General features: G+C 36.6%; 1 protein-coding gene across 8 annotated transcripts in view; it reads left to right on the top strand.

The window, feature by feature from the left end:
* Positions 1-17,500, top strand: part of LRMDA (leucine rich melanocyte differentiation associated) — a 694,799-nt gene that overhangs the window by 88,943 nt on the left and 588,356 nt on the right. The window contains exons 1-2 of one of the 8 annotated variants that reach the window (XM_035329296.1): positions 5,102-5,220; positions 6,645-6,646. The exons of the other annotated variants lie outside the window; for them this stretch is intronic. Coding sequence (XP_035185187.1) covers positions 6,645-6,646 — 2 coding nt within the window. The 5' untranslated portion in view covers positions 5,102-5,220. Of the gene's footprint in view, positions 1-5,101; positions 5,221-6,644; positions 6,647-17,500 lie in introns of those variants that run through there. 8 annotated transcript variants of the gene reach the window in all.

The following is a 17,500-nucleotide window of genomic DNA, read 5'->3' as shown; positions in this document are numbered from 1 at the left end:
TTGCTGTTGCTGTTTATAAATCTAATGTCTTGTCTCTCATTTTAAGATATTTAAAACAAAAACACACACACACACACACAAAGACTAATAATTTAACCTTGACAAATTCTGATGATATTTTCTGTATTTATAAAAGACAGTTTTGTTTAAATACAGTTTGCTTGTTCTTTAATTTTAGATATTTACTACATGGGCAGGTTGGCGGATGAGCATCAGAATTATCCTCTTTAAAGAATGAGGTGGTAGTAGATATTTTACAGATACGTACTTTCTTTCAGAGCACTGAATGAGATACTATTTGGTAAACAGGGGAATGGATGTGTAATAAGTAGCTCTTTTTCCTAATGTTGTTAAAGGATAGTGCTGACAATGCCATCTTTCCACATATTTCTCTAGTATTTTTTTCTTTATACAAGTGTAGCACTGGTCTGTTTACTGCTGTGCATCTTCTCTTGTGGCTTTAATCCACAATTCAAGTCTGTTTATAGTAACCTCTTGCCACAAAAGGGAGACTACATTAGAATAACAGATATCACTTTTCCTTTCTGTTTTTTGTAAGCTGGAAATATTGGATAAGTAGGATATGAAGCTGAAATATATTTTTATTAGCTGTTGCAATACTGTAAGCACATTGAAGGCTCAGTGAAAGATGAGTCTCTTAAATACATCTGTAATCTCCTTCTCTGTGCCGACTGATGGGGTGGGCTTTGATACCACAGCACTGATCTTGTGCCTGGTTCTGTCCTGGTTGCTCAATTTCCTTCTTCTAAAAAAGTGCACTGGAAAAACGTAGTGGCTTATTTATATTAGACAAGGATTAAATGTTTGTTGGATTTTTTTTTTTTCATCTGTAGTCTCATGTTCTAAGCTAAATGCTTTATTTTAGGACTCTGGGAGCACATTCAGTATGGCATTAGGTCAGCACTGGTACAGAACAATGCTGACAATGAAAGGTTGGAGTGGGGTGGCTGGGCCAGCTGGTGGTGCAAGCTCTTGAAGCTCTGTGGAGCAGATTAGGCCAGGCAGAGGGACTATGTTTAGTAATGCATTCATTTCCTCTTGAGTTTCACTGTATTGAAAACATGAGCTTTATGGATGTGATCCTTGTTACATGGCATGTTGGTAGTGCATCATATATATTTTGGCTTAAATTTTGTTTGTTTCTCTAAAATCTATAATATTTCTTCAGGTTGGCTTAGCTTCCTCCCTATTTTAATTCTGTGTTAAGATGGCACAGTTTTGTTCATTTTGAAGCAAATTATTTGTATATCAGTACACTTTTATTGGGTTAGATTAATAACACATTTTGTAGAGACTATGCTGTTTTATCATGCTTTTCATAGGACACCATTATATAAACAACATCTATCTGTATTAGGCACACAAGTCCAGGTTATATTCCAGATACTACCAAGCAGCAAGGAGAAATCATAGTAAAAAGAATTTACAATGGCTGTATGAGACACAGGTAATTAGGCAAACCTGGTCATAAACTTATAACTAGTTCTAAAATGTGCCAGTCACAGCTTTATGGACTGTACTTCTCATGCTAGAAACTATGGGGCTGTTCTTTTTGCATCTTTGGGAGAAAGGATAATTTCATCTGAAGAAAGTAGCAGTGTAACTGAAAGGTGACTTCCAAAATACACTTGATATTTCTTCAGTTTGGATTCTGTATTTTTTAGAATTTAACACTAAATCTCAATATTTACACTTTTTTGTCAGTGGTACACACAAACCATTACAGCTTCTTTCTAATTGTGGCTCTGTTTGTTAGGAGATATATTTAAAATCAGCATATTGATCTAAGTTATCAGTATGGTGGTACATTAATCAACAAACAATTTACTTTATTAGTGTTTATTAGTGTTTTACTGAGGAATACTAGAAACATTATTTGCCTTACGTCTGTATAATTATTTTTTTCCAAGGTGTTTTTGAACAGTGTTGACTCCATCATGTTTTTTAAAGTATAATTATCAGTTTCCTTTTTCTTGTATTTGGGACGCGTCTGCAATTTTTGGCATAGATAGTTTTTCAGTTTTCTTCTTACATAATGTCCATCACAGAGTACCTAATAAAAATGACATGCTTTGAGCAAAATTTAGGTGGGATTTCTAGAACTACTTGTCTCCTGAATCATGATTGTAATTGAAGTAACTGGGACTACTTCAACTTCATCCTACACTCTATTTTTCAGTATCAACTGACTCAGTAGAATTACCAACGAGCATTGACAACCTGTTCAGTTTCATTGTTTGAGTTGAATTTTCTTGTTTTAATGTTTTCTCACTGAAGGAATACTGCATTTTGATTTTCTTATATTGTCTTCTGTCGCAGTAAAAGTGCTGAGAAGGTAATACTTAGAGAATAAACAGTTTAATTTAAATACCAAGTTGTTTTTATGCTGCTTTTTTTTTTTTTTTTTTTTTTTTTCCCTGAAAAGTGAGGGGAGAGCAGTATATTCTTTCATTCAGGCAGAGTGTGATTGTTATAGTATATTTTACATTAATTCATGGAGGGGCACTTGCCTAAATTGCTTTCTGTCTCTTGTGAATGTCTTTGATCCTGGTGACAGTTTGACTGCATTAGTGAGAGTGTATTGGTTAATCCTTTGCTTAACTTGTTCTTTTTGGCACAGCCAGGGGCCTTTCCAAAGATGATCTGTCAGCATAGGCTAAATCCTAATCAAACAGGCCAAAAGAGGAGCTGGGAGATGTGTTGTAGGCTGAAGAATGCCTTATGGGACTAGATGTGTTTTGATATGCTTTTTTTTTTCCCTGTGTACTTGTAAAATGTAATCATGTATGTATGCTCTGTGTAGCCATAAGAGCTTGCGACCTCTTTCAACGCATTGGTTAAAGGGTACATTTCAGTTACTAAAATGTTGTTCATCTGCTTTGCTAACAGGAGTAAGATTAGGTAGGGATCTGGTTGTTTTCAGTGCCTCTGTAGTCATTTAGTGTTGAACAATACGTCACTATTTTCATAAGGTCAAAAAACAATGAACACAGAAATCTTTCAAGTGAAAAATGTGGTCTCTGAAAAATCTTGTCACATGTAGATGGTTAAGTTTCTAAGCCAAAAACCTTCTTTCTTGCTGCAAGTGACTGAAATAGGAAACCATTGTCCAAATCCGGAGGTTACTTTTAAAGCTATTCCTTCCTCTAATGAATCGCCACCAATAAAGCCTGTTTGCAGAAGTGTCATTTAATTACACTAGACAACAAACCAGTATCCTTGACTGCCCAGTATAACATCAATGGGTATAAATTCATCTACTTTTGCAAAGTCAATTGGTATAATAAAAGATCAAGAGAGGTCTTTTCTTTCTTTAAAATAAAAGTGTATCTTGATATTATCCATTATTAGTAGAGATAGAGTGTTTCTTTCAGAATTTAAGTGTTTCAGTTTCTTTGCAGAATAGTGCTTAAAAAGTGCTTATTAATGTACAAGTGGAGGGAAACCTAAGATACATTTTTTCCCCTTGTCAGTTCAGCAATCAACTGTAATAAGAGCTGATGTAAAATTTTCATACACTTTAAGGCATTCTCTAATGTCTTTATGCTACTAGAAACACTTTCCATTTTCATTTCACTTAACAAGCATATTGGGATATTCTTTATGCAGATAAAACAAGCTTAAATAAAGTTGTTAAAAGTGCCTGCAAGTAAATTGCTTGTATATTCCTTTTACCCTACTTCTCCCTCCCCCTACAGTTAACATGATTAAACTGAATATTATAATATAGCTCATACTAAATGGTTCTATGATTCATATCAACCTTATTACTGTCAGCTCAGCCAAAACAATTTTACTTTCACGATCTTGTGCTGTTCAACTATGTAGCGGTATTATGGCAAACATGGGATGCCTGGATTGAGATGCAAATGTGATTCCTGATTCTAAATAGTATTTCTTCTTGTTTCCACTTATTTATCCATTTTTTTTTTTTTCACTTGCTTCCATGTTTTCAATGTAAATTTGGTGTGTGCTTTAGGACTGTGCCAAGCAGTCTTCCATTAATGTTCATTAGTAAAAGTGTAGACCGATAAGCTTCTATATTATTTAACTACCCTGTAGGGCTAAAGTTTGGAAACAAACAACCTGCTGATTGTCTTCATTAAACTAATAGAAGGAGAGGGGAAAGTAGTGGAAGCCATCTCTCTCCAAGATTCTGATTCTGAGGGATTTGTGTATTACAGGGCAATTGGCATTTTGTGAACCATAGAGGAGGATTTGGTTCTGCCTCTACATGGCCGCACTCTTTGTATGTAGTTTGAGTTGGGAATAAGTTGTGAAGATATTTCTAAGCTATCTAGGATACCCATTTACTTGTGAGCCTTTCCCATGAATCATATTTCAGGGAATGTTTTATAATTTTATTGGATTTATAGAACTTCAGAGCCATTACCACAAATGGCATCTGAATCTGTATCCTCTACATACATAGGTTCCTTGTGTTTTACGCTTCTGTTTGAGCTGAGGTGACTTCATGGTATCTTGGGCTCTAAAGTGTGCTAGAGATGTCCCCAAAATTGTAAAACAGACAGGACACAAATATGTATGCGTTTGTAATGTCTATTGCATAGTGCATGGAGGAATTCAGAAAGGTCAGATCACAGAGGTGGAGTTAAGTGCTCAGTAGAAACAAATGAATACAGATGAATATTTTTTTATACTTTGAGCTACCAAAGGTAGCATTGAATCTCAACAGTTGGAAAATATGATAACTTCCCTATTTAGCTCAAGCTACACCTTAGATCTGTTTTATGGCTTTTTTGTAGCTGCGTATTCATGAAAAGAGAAGTATATGGTCTTGGAAAGAAGAAAGAGTTTCTATTTCTTGCGAATAGAATAAAATACTGACTTGTTTTCTCTAAATGTTTGGTTTGGACTGCTTCCCTACCCCCTGCCACTTCATTTTCCTAGAGTAGAGAGGGAATTTCACTCTCAGAAGATTAGTTTTACTCATTCCAAGGCTTAAGGACAGCAGCTGCAGCTGCAAGGCCTTGGGATGATTATCTTTGGACAAAGTCCCCTGAAGCTGACAGAATTCTTCCGTGCAGTTTTAGTGCAAGGCTCTTGCAGGGTGGCTGCAGAAGGGGACACTCGAGAGTTTTCTGTCCTGGTTGTAACCTGGTGGGCTGGCCTATGTGTGAGCTACTAAACAAGTGTCAAGTACCTGAATTTTAGGCATCTGTTTTTGAAAGCTGCAGTGTCTAAGTAATTCTAGTGAGGCAGGGATATGTTTGATAGGTGTAGTTTTCTCCTTTTTCTTTCTCATACTTATTCTATCTGCATTGTTATTTATTTGTTTTTCCTTGCATTATGCTATTTAGTTTATCCTTGTTCTTTTTTCACTAATTGGAAATACTAAGCTCATTAATATGAAGTTCATGTATTGGCCTGCTCCTAAGGTTTGAAAAATAAATAGAAAAATTTTAAATATACCCATCTGAGAGAAGTTTTGGATAATCCTGGATATCTGTCTCTGAAATTTCTGTCAGCACATAGTGAGAAAACTGTTTTGGGATACGTAAGCTCCAAGTTAGGTTCACAGTATGTATTGTTGAGTAAATTATGCCTACTATTGAAGTAGTAGGAATAAATACGCACTCTTCAGTTTTAACAGTGAGTGGCAGTTTTCTTCCTGGGCATAAGAATTCTCTAGTTTTTTTTTCATATGGTGGCAATTATTCTCCCTGGCTGTGTTAGCATGACTGTGAAGTAAACCAGGTAATAAATTAGGAAGATGGAACTCAAGACCTAGAGACTCAGCCCAGCTAAACTGTTTGGAACTCTGCAATCATATCTTTGTATCTGTACAGGAAAGTAAATAATTGTTTCTGTAATGTGGTGCTAGTCAATGTAGTGTGATGTGACACTTTGGTTAGCTTCTATCTTAACAGGTAAAAGAATAAACATGTTGGGAGAGTGTGTGGCAGGATCCTGATTGACTGCAGCAGGAGGCGATTAATGGGCAACAACGCTCTGACAGGAACTGCTGACAAGGCGATAATGAGATTAGCACCTTCTGATTCTTTTATTAACAAGTAGCCAAAGAATCATTTGGGCATGTCAGTAGATAATGATGGGAATTAAGGGACACTCTGGAACCTTTGGGTAGCAGATCATATACCTAATGCTCTGAAAGGTAACTTGCAGATTAACTGAAACATCTCCTCTTGCATATGTAATTGCAAAATATGATGGTGTTAATTAAAGATAATAAGAGTGGTTGCATTATTGCATTTATTTATGAGTGTTAAGTGATTCAGGCATATTGCAGTGCAGCAGTTCATTTTATACATAGAGCATTTGCTCAATTTGAAAAAATATGTTTATCAGTAGTTGTACCGATATGATGAATTTATTTTTTCATGGAACTTTATGCTAGTATTTATGATTTTGTGTTACTGTGTTAACATCTTTTTCTTCTGATGATGCTTCTCTTGATATTGATATGTATAAACAGTTACTTTGGGCCTAAGAGAGTGGGAAATGAGCATGAATGAAAGGATGTGTGTGAGGGTTATGGTGAGGCCTGGAAATGAGAATGGAGGAAGCTACAGATAATTTCGATATACGAATAGTTGAGAGAACCAAGGAGTGGCAAGAAACACAAGACTTGTAAGGCTAAGATGTGAAAGTGAATGGATGAAATCATATTAAAGAGTTTACTTTGGATTGGGTAGAAAGTGCATTCATTTGAGAAGAGCCTGGAAGAGAAAGACATCTGTTAAAGCATCTGTTAAATCACACCCTGTAGGTGTCATTCTGATGGAAAAGTAAAAGAGAGAGGACCTAAGGAGGACAAAAAATTGAGTAAGGAAGGAAAGGAATAAACACGATAAAAAGGTTAGTCTGCTTGTCTTTGCCTTGGAGAAGGTTTGGAGTTTTTCTTATTTCAGTTACTCTGGCAGAGATCACTATATAGAAACTTAATTTTCTTTGTGGTCTTTCAAGGTGTAGGTGGGATAAGGAAAAGAATTGATACTTTTAATGGTTTTCAAATATTAATAGCTACAAATATATTTTATGAGAGCATTTAATTGACTCTTTTATTGACATTAATCCCATTTGATAAGAAAATCTGGTGAGAATGTGGCCATGCTTTTGCATTTGACCAAGTTATTAGTATTTATCATCATCCTCTAAATTAGCTTGGAGGCTTTTTTCTAAGGGCTTACATTGATGCAACAACTCTGGCTGAATGAATGTGGAATCATTGCTGAACAGAAGCACAGATGTGCAGATCGGCACGATTTAAGCCTCCTTTAGATGAAAATAATTTTAGATATAAGTGATAGAAATGCTTACTTTTTATATGTAATTACAGTTAGGATGGCAGTTTTCCACAGAAAACAAAGACAACTTTGCATTAGGGTTTAGGTACTCAGGTCATATAAGCACCTGTGAAAAAAATACTCAAACTTTTGCAGAATCAAAGATGATTCTGTAAGTTTGGAACTTCACACCTTGAGAATAGCAGAAATGCTCCAGGTGTTGAGTCCCAGAATTTGGCTACCATTGCTTTCTTGGTCTTTGGATGCAATGTGGGCTTTAATTGTGTTCCTGTGCTTGCTAATGCTACTGTCAGCCTTTAAAGTTCCTTTTGTGTGTGTGTGGCTTTGTGAGTCTCACAGTACTCTGCTCAAATTTACAATAGTCTTGAAATCTCCTTTATTTGGATGTTGCTGTTTTCTTGAGCAGTTGATAGTTTAGTGCTAGAAGGAAATCAGCAGTGCCAACACAGCAGAGAGAAGGCTGTCTGTTTACCTTTATATTAATATATCTCTAATCATTAAGAAAATGAAAAGAGGAAAAAAAGGAGCCAATCTTAAGTCAAGGATAATGGCTTGCTTTACTGCAGTGTTTTCTTGACATGGCAGAGCTTGCTCATTTGTGTCTCAGAATTTCCTGTTATTCAACCAAGTAAAATGGTTGTCAATCTGTTTTAAGCAAAGAAAATTGAACTGTTTTTTACTTTTTCAGGAGTATTGGTTGGCTTAGTTATGCCAAGCTGTTTCTTTGGATGGCAATAACACATTTGTGTTTCAACAGTATCCCTGACACAGTTGACTAGTTTTTAAGTTCACTTTTTTTTTTTTTTTCTTTTCTTCTTTGAAAAGCAAGTTGCCACCTGTACCTGGAATGCAAAGATGCAGTACAATTGTTCCTCTTAAAAAGCAGTTTTTAAAAAGAATATATCTGATTTGGAAGAGTTGATTTATGCTTCACTCCTGACTTTCTTTACTAATTTCTCTCTTAGAGGCATATTAGAGTAGTTGGAAATATTTTATCTGTAACAATTTATTAACAGGGAAAATGATCGACCTGGGGCACTGGTTCTCATAATTCCTTTTTAGATCACTTACTTTTTTAACCAGTTTTTACAAACCAAATGTTAATGCATATGCTTGATTGCTAACCACCTCTGGGCATCAAACCTGTTTTTTCTTGAGTGCAATAAGTGATTATCCAACTCATGCTGCTCAGAAAAAGAGGTTTTGTTTTAATAAGCAGTTTGCAGTTTGGCACACAATGCTGAGGAAAGCAACATTATCTCCAGCAGTAAACTCTGCAGTCATTGCAAAGCTTGACAAGAAAATGATTGAGTCTGTTTGTTATACCTTTGTGGGGCTGCCACTGCTGCTGATGGAAATGTTGCTGTTTATTCAGCAATGCAATAACACTTTCTGTAATTTATGGATGCACATTCCCCAGATTACTAAAGGTAATATTGTTGACTAAAGGAAAGTATACGAATGGATAGTTTCAGTTGTTCCTGTCCTTATAAAAGTGATTGACTGTTCACTTTGCACTGGGAAGAATTTGCACAGGCTCTTTCCCTCTTAACAATTACAGATTTCCCTTCCACTGACAGTTACAAATAACACAGAGGGTTCTAAGTGGCAAAAATGTACTGACTTCCACCAGTCCAAGAAACGAGGTCCTAGAAATGCTAGAACTTGCCCCTCACAGGTTGTATTTATAGCATTTAGCAACCCTTTTCCATCAGAAACAGGTTCTGCCCCTGTATGTAATGGAGTTAAGACCTCTGTTTTATTGTATTACCACGTGTGGAAAGGATTGAAAAGTTGAGGGCAATGTGTGTATATCTGTTTCTCTCCTCCTTTTGTAACCCAGCTCATTTTCTGAGAGATAATAAGTATTCTCCTGGGGGGGGGGGGAGGGGGGAGGTATTGTGGCTATGTATTTTAAACAAGGCCTGTATGTGTGCATGGGAAAAAATCAGTGGTAGTAGTTATGGTTACCAAATCTGGGGAAGCGGTCAACTCCAGCAGTACTAAAATCCAAGCCCCTTCTCTACCATTGTAAGAAGGTGGCATTCTGCTTTCCACAGACAAGTTCCCTGTTTTGTTCCTTCCTCAGTCATGGCTCAGGTGTTGGCATGGTGCTTTAGTTGCTTTAGAAAAAAAAAGAAGAAAAATGGGAGGAACCCCCTCCAGTGATTGTCATTTTATATTACTTCATATTCTAGTATAAAAGTGACGTTATTGCCCATTTAAAAATGTTAAGAGTAAAAATTTGTAGAAACACGCACATAGACAAGGTTCCCATTACTGGAAAAAGATTGCACATATTTTGCTGCAAGATATTCAGGCAAAATAGTTGAACCACAATGCTAACATGGTGCCCATAACTTGTAGTTGACTATTGGTCATCTTCAGATAACTGCTGTAGTCCTTTTCAAGGTGGGTAATGGTCACTAAGGGAGCTATGGAAGTCACTTGTCTTTTCCTCTTTTATAAGGCTGGGGACTGTGTTGAGCAGACCAGTGCAAGTAGTCCTGAGAGGTGTGCTCTGTGCTGTCTATGGTTTCTCTTGGCTGGTTAGCCTTTGCCACCTGTTTTAGAGATCCTGTGATGTGTGATTATCCTGTCTTATGTAGGTGTATGTTCCTGTGCCTCAATGGGAAGTTGTCAGCAGTCTGCTTATGCTTTCTTACTTACCATTTTGCTATATAGGGCAGTACACAGAAACAGAAACGAGTTACAACTTTACTGGAAAGATAAAACTCTAAGAACCTGTCTTTGTTTCTTGAAAAGCTTCCTGTTAGAAAAATGTTTTTGTTAAATATTAATTTTTAGTGCAAACATTTTCTCTGTGACTACAAATTTCTCACATGACTCTATATTTGTTTTTATCTGAAAAATGCTATGCGCTTTCCTTTCCTCCCCCCTTGTTTTGGGCAAAGGTAATGCAACTCTTAGATGTCCATGAGTGGTAAGGGAGCAGAGGGGTGTGCTGAAGTTTTTCAGACACTACTCCCACACTTTTTTTTTTTTTTTTTTTTTCCTGTTAGAATGATTTTGTGTGATAGTGTTCCTATCTGCACAAAATCATGACAGAAGGGAAACCAGGAGAGTTGTCAGGGAAGTACTGAAAATTAGAGCTTTTCCCCATCTTAGATTATTATAGTTTGGCCTGGTTTTGGCTGGGATGGAGTTAATTTTCTTCAAAGAGGCAACAGTGTGTTGTCACCACTATTTTCATAAAAAATCCAAAACATTATATGAGCCGTTCTATGAAGAAAACTAACTCTATTCCAGCCAAAGCCATGACAGTAGTGAACTTGGAGCACGGCAGCTACAAATGTGAAATAGCACTCAACTTGTGCTGTTATAATTTGCACTTATCATCAGTTTGCTGTATGCATGCAAAGTGACTTGTACAATTAAAATTTCCAGTAATACCTGAGTTAAAAGGCGAGAAAGCCATTTCTTTTAGGTCTCATGGGCTGAATTAGTAATTTATACAAATTCTACATGTATTACTAATTGCTTTTATTATCTAGAAGCTTAGTAGAAAGTTGTTATTTTGGATCTTTGTAGACTACGACTGGAAGCTGTTGAACATTTTATTTATTTAGGTAAAACACCACAAATAACTTATTTTTTCCCTAATGGCAGGTATCTTTTAATATGATTTTTTTTTTCAGGTTTAAGGGAAGCTGACTTGGTGCTTCCTGTGGCATTTCCTTTGGTACTTGGAAGGTTGTTCCACAGGGAGTTCTCAGAGTACTTTAAAACTTTCTCATTTTAAATACCATATATGTTTCATCATCTTTGGAGTCTTCTTGTAGGGTTTCATAACTCTTTTGGTATGAACTCCTTCCATAAAGACCTTTTACAGAATTACTTTATTCCCTTTCTATTCCTTTGGAGCATCAAATGCTGCGCTTTTTATCTTGCATACCCTACAAAAGCACTGAGTGCTTAGCATTTTAACTAAAGTCCGTGTGGATTTCCACCAGACTTGGACAGCAAAATGTACCTTGAAAAGCCTTGCTTGTGTGTGAAATTGGAATTTTGCTTTTTTAACAACTAGGCTAGAAAAAACACAAACCAAAATGAACAAAACCAAAACAAAACAGAACAACCTCCCAAAGTGAAAAAACTCTTGAACTTCTATCAGCAAGAGTGGCATTGACTAACAGCTCCACTGTAATGGATGCATAACAGCATCGCAATCTGGGATATTGTTTAAATACCGTAAAAAGCCCTGCTCATTTACTCTGTCTGAGCACTGTAGAGAAAAATGGTGTGGTAATCCTGCCATAGCAGGTGGTACTACTTTCATATCAGTTTAAAATGAAATTCTGTGGATGGCTTTTTTTTTTTCTTGTTCGCTCTTTTTAATCTTTAAATAAGACGATTGGTAGCCTGTTGGCAAGAAAATGGGCCCTGAATTTTTATTCAAAGTTATACAAGGATGATAGTTGGAATTTTTGGCAGGAGGCAAGCCATTGCTTTTCAGAAAATGCTGTCAGGGGAAGCTTTTTCTGAGTTACCTGCTGGGTCCAAGCTCTTTTATGTTGTTGTTGTGACAGGTAGATTTATAAGGCTTGAAATTTGTACAAATCAGTTGTCATTCAGTGCAAGCTGTCAATGTGTCAAGCTGTCATGCCTGCTGTGAGGGGATGCCTGAGGGGGTGTACAAGGGGGCAACCATGGAGAAAGGAAATGAGTTCAAACAGACCTGAAATGGAGCTCACTTCTCTGGGTTTTCTGCCCCTGTAGAGCTGGCATTGATTTTTCTTGATGTTGAGCAACAGCAAACCTTAAATGACATGTTGTTAGCAATCTAAAGTTGCTGTTTATTGTCTTTTAAATGGCAGCAAATCATGCAGAAGAGAATATAGTGTGTGTTTTTGAATTGTGCATGTTTAGCAGCATCCTGTTCGTGTCACTTTTCCTGGCCTGGCTGGTTTCAACCGGGACAATTGCTGCTGCTGAACTGCTGAACATAACTTTATCCAGTATTTTGCAGACATGATGGGAAAATGAGTTTTGCCATCTTCTTTCTTAGGAGTGAAGATTGTTAATGAACAGGAAGTTAAAACAGGAGAGCTGCAGAGCTGCAGGGTGCAGAAATGGATGGTTAGCATACTTGTATGTATTAGAAATTACAATATTTTAGGTTTGTTTATCGATCACGTTCTCTGGTTCTTCAACTCAGTAAGAAGACACTTAGTATTGCTTCATAGGCAGAATCAATTGCTGAATTCAAACCACCCTACCTGACTAGATGACTGCTGAGCACTACTGATTCGTTCTTATTGTCAGCTTCAAATCATTTCCAGAGTAAAACAGCATAAAATCTGACTGACTTTCTTAATCGCTTCACAATATCTGTGTAGTTGCTGCATGTTTTCATTTGATCAACGCAGCCCGCTTGCTCTGGCTGTAAGCTGTGAAGGCAAAGCCTGACAAAATGCAACTTCTGTCCTGTCTCCTTACTGCCCCCTGAATATCAGTTTTTGTGTTAACTCCAGCCCAGTAAATGTCATTAAGAGCTCCATCTTTTGAACAGTTGAGCATTTCACGTGTGTGACCTGGACCCTCTCCAGACTTTGTGTTCGCTCCACATCTGGGCTGGCTATATTGGCTTTAATTAGTCATAAGATTTTTGGCCCATTCAGTTGATTCTTCATCCATCAAGCAGTACTGGGGGGGGGGGGGGGTACTGGCTAGGGATGGAAACTGGGAAGGTGACATTTGAGCAACAGTCAGCGTCTAGAGGTAAAAAAATTAATCAAAGATTTCCATATAGCCGTTACCAGCTGGCATTCATGGCCTCTGAGCCGTTGAGCTAAAAAGTCTACAGAGAGGCGCATGGCGCAGCTGAGTTTGTCTTGTAAAAGCGCAGCTGTCCAAAACATGACAGCTACAGCATTAGCAGGGCCATTAAGAGGTGTAGAACATTTCCAGGGAAATGATTTGAAAAATGACAATGCTGGCTCCTGTGTGATATTAATTATACCCTGTGCTCATGGCAAATAAGCTAAAATAGTTGGCAAGAAAGACAAAATGAGGTGTCTTGTTTCTGATAGTCATTTTGATCAGTCATAGTACAAACTGGTATAGCTTTTTAAAGAAACAATAGCACTAATGGACGAGTAACATTTCTAGAACAGTTCTTTTTTGAGCTCTTCAAATTAAGAAGGCAAAACTGCAGTCTGTAGGAAAAGGTACTACACGAGCCCTAAATGCCAAAATAATGATGACACTGAGCCTGAGCTCTGGACCACATATTGGAGAATATTTCATGCACAGCTCCTAAAATGCTCCTAAAATGCTACTAAAGGATGGTATAAGGCTGTGTGACAACAGGAAGCTTTGGTAATGCATGGATCAAATGTCTCAAGTTGTCCTGTCATGAAGAACAGAAGACGTTCTGCCAGCACCTGAATAGTGCTGAAATAAGATGAAAAACTATACTATGTGGATATGGACTGGGAACTAGGTATCAGCCAGATGTACTTTTGGTAGTCCTATAGGAAGTAATGTTATATTTCTTCCTGGTAAAATATATTCATTTGCATAGTCTGCCTGTGTATGCGTGGGTAGAAAAACAAAATTTATGTTAATTAGTAAGGTCTTTGTAATGCTCATGATTGTTTTTAGTATTTTGTTCCTTAATTCCTTTGAAAGTGTGCATACTCCTTGTAAAGGAATACATTCCTGAGTGCCTTGACTTCATCTGGAAATCATTTTCAAGGTTTTGTTTCTATATTGGTAGTGTGTGGCTGCTAATGGCTCTTTGTTCTATCAGGCTCACGTGGATGACCAAATATGATACCAACTCCATGACCGTCAAGCAGCTGAACTTCCTGTTCTTCCTCTGGTACACGTTTTGCCCCTTTTTCTGGAAAAGGTTAGGAGCAGGGCATTAGAGAAGAGCCTATTAGAGGTGTGCATGAGGAGGAGCATGTCCATGTAGAAGGGCTGGAGAGAAGCATTGTGACCTGAAGCATGTGCAGGCTGCATTGATCCAGTTCTTCTGTTTGCCCTCTTGTGAAAGTGTTAGTGCTCTGTCATGGTTAAAACATTGAGGAGAATGCTGTAACTGAAAATTGATCTTATTTGTTTATTAGTAGTTTTAGTTTTCTGCTGGGTCATTTACTCTAAACTAGTTTACTGTGCCATGGAGAGAGCAGAAACCTCAACAAGTGTGTGTCTCTTTTATTTGCTGCATTCTTTCATTGAAGCTTGTTGCCTTGCTTGGGTGGTGCTCTGAGATCAGCAGGCTTTCCTTTGTCCGCAGGTTGCTAAAATGTCAAGCTTTTAAACTTTATAGTGGAACCGGTAACGTTCTCTGTTGTTAGTTCCAAAGAAAGATGAACCCAATATAAAAGTGGCCTTCTAGTAAGTAATGCAACATTCAGCATATTTATTCAGCTTGGGTGATGGGAAAGCCAAGTTGCTTGGATTTGTTAGCTTTACTATCAAGCTTATTTGATAGAAGAAATGATTATTTTAACACATTCAGTTGTCTATATCTGCATTTAGAGAGCGAGTCTTATTGCCATTACCTGGACTTGAAATGGATGAGAAGCATCACATAGGAGTATCTAATGATATTGGTATGAAACTTCAATGTTTTCAGACTTTCTAGAACTCATGAAACTAAGTTTGAAGTCTGAATTTGTGATAGGGGTTACAACAGTATGTCCTGAGAGACTGTTCCATGTTGCTGTCACTGTGCTTTTCTTACTCATGTGAGACTAGCTACTGCCAGCCAACATGTAACTTTAGGTGGTCCACAGGTCTGATCCTGTTAAATTAATCTCATAAAGAGGTCCATAATAAATTACAGTTTGCAAATAGCCTGTCATAAATGAAAACACAAGTGTAATGCTGATAAACTAAGCATAGTTGGTAATTCTAAATTCTTTGTATTAGAAGAGATTTCCTCCTGTGTAGCAAATTCTTTTGAATAATGTTGAATTTATGTAAATAAGCACTCCTTTTTTCCACCAGGATAATGGAACTTTAAAACTTCAGAATTGCAGCAGGCCAGTGCTTTAACACCCTGTGGAGACAGAGACCCAAGATCATTCTTGAATTCGTTTTTTTTATGCCTATACATGAAAAGAACCCCAATTTGCTGGCTTGCCCCAGGAAAACTATTCAATAGGCTTTTCTCTAACACTGGTGAGCAGTGCTTTTTTTCCTTGGTCTGTGGATCAAATACATCACACTGCTCCGTGCACTGATCCTGTAGTTAAATTACCCTATATAAACAACTCTTTGTTATTCCTGCCTGTGAAAAATGTTGTGTTCTTTTGGTAAAGAAGAAAATAGACCTGGAAATAGGAGGTCACAGGCAGGTCAAAGTGTTTAGCTGAAAGGCTGGCAGAGTTTCAAGCAGTGAAGTTTTGAGATCTAAGATTGAGATTTAGTTGAGATGGAGGTTAAGTTTTGTTTTTTTTCTAAGTGTCTGGTCACAAGATTAAGGCGGAAAAATCTACTAAGGTCAACCTAGGCTATTTGAAGAGATGTTTAAATGTTTTGGCTCTGTTATCTGTTAATCCTTCCCTAAATGCGTCGAACATGAGAAATAATACGTAGTGTTAAACCACCAAGTGCAGAGAAAATGTTTTAAAATTACAGTGTGTAGCAAATTAGAGACTACTTGCTTTTTCCTTTTTCCAGAGCTAAGGCAGACTGTTTTTCTTTTACCTTGTTTACCTTGAAAACATGCTTTAATGCCTGTGGTGTTTCTGTTAACCTCCTTGAACTCTTGTGATTTCATTCATGTGATTTGTTATTGAATGACCTTTCCAGGATTTTACAAAACATGACCTTTTCTTGTCAAACATTCAAAGGTTTGTAAAGAAAGGCTGTCATGGGGACAATACTTGTTTTGCTAATTATAACTAATGTTTCCAAACATCCTTGAAAATGCAAATTCATATTTCTGCAGCCATTGATTGTTGCTTTTTTTTAAATAGTAATGACTATTTAAAAGGATTAATGCATGCAATTTCAGAATAAGACTTTGAAGTTTTGTTTTAGTACAGCATATAATGATTGTTAAATAAATTTGTTCACATGTTCTGAGGCTGGCATGAGAGGTGATATTAACAATGAGAAGTATAGTCACCTTTTCATTAAAAAAGAGTATTTATTGAGTAAATCACCAATTTAATGTTTTTGAAGTAACTGATAATGAAGTATTCTATGCACCTATGTTCTTTGGTTACAAACCTTGCGAAACAGGAGTAAACATAATGAAGATAATACTACGGTTTTGAATCCTTACAGCTGTTTTTGAGTGACTTGGAATTGTTTTCCATGCATTGAGAAATTTGATAATACATGTGTTCTGAGAGCAGACTCTATGCAGCATTTTTTTGCTCCTCAATTAATGTGTTTAGTTAAGGTGTGGGAAAGCCTTTTCTAATATAAATTAAATAGCATAAGAGAAACTTAAAATTATTTCCAGTGTGAATGCAGCTAAAAGGAAAGCTGTTGAGCAGTGGATGCGAATTGCTTTATAACACATGAAAAACAATTTGTATTAATGCAATTAATGCATATTAATAAAATAAATGCACTTAATACAAAAATATCTGTATTAAAACAGATTAATACAATTCAAAAAGCAGATTTTTGTTTATAAAATTAATACTTTTATTTTTTTTTAACGAAGGAAGTGGCTAGACACGAGGGAGGTGACTGAAAAGAATTTCGCTATTGGAAGTAGAAATATTTCAGTATTGGAACGCATGGGGTTTTTATGGTTCTATTGATTGTAATATTGCAAACATGTATTTTGTCAAATGTCAGTTCACTGTTCTATTGACACGATATCAGAGTTTCTTAAGCTATTAATGTCCAAAAATAAGGCTTTTTAAAAAGTATCTAAATAAAAAGACTGCAGTAGCAGGTGAAACACCATGAGGAAAAAAGAGTAGGATTAGCTTCTTACAGAATGTTCATTCTTTAATTGAAACTTTTTTTTTTTTTTTGTATTTTTGGAGGTATGTGCAGCATTGTGTTATATCACCAAAGGAAACATTTGCAGATGGTAGCTGACAAGATTTCTTTAGAGGTTCAGGTGTCTGGTAATTCAGAGTCTAATTTTATCTTCCCTTAGAATTTCACTAGAAGTAGAATAGAAGTCACTCCTTTTCTATGAAGAATATTTGTTCTTCTTAGCTCTTTCTACCTTTATCTAGCCG

Source organism: Oxyura jamaicensis, chromosome 6 (genome assembly GCF_011077185.1).
Source record: "Oxyura jamaicensis isolate SHBP4307 breed ruddy duck chromosome 6, BPBGC_Ojam_1.0, whole genome shotgun sequence".
In the NCBI taxonomy this organism is placed as follows: domain Eukaryota; kingdom Metazoa; phylum Chordata; class Aves; order Anseriformes; family Anatidae; genus Oxyura; species Oxyura jamaicensis.
Note: the sequence above shows the minus strand (reverse complement) of the source record. Positions and strands in the feature narration are given on the sequence as shown.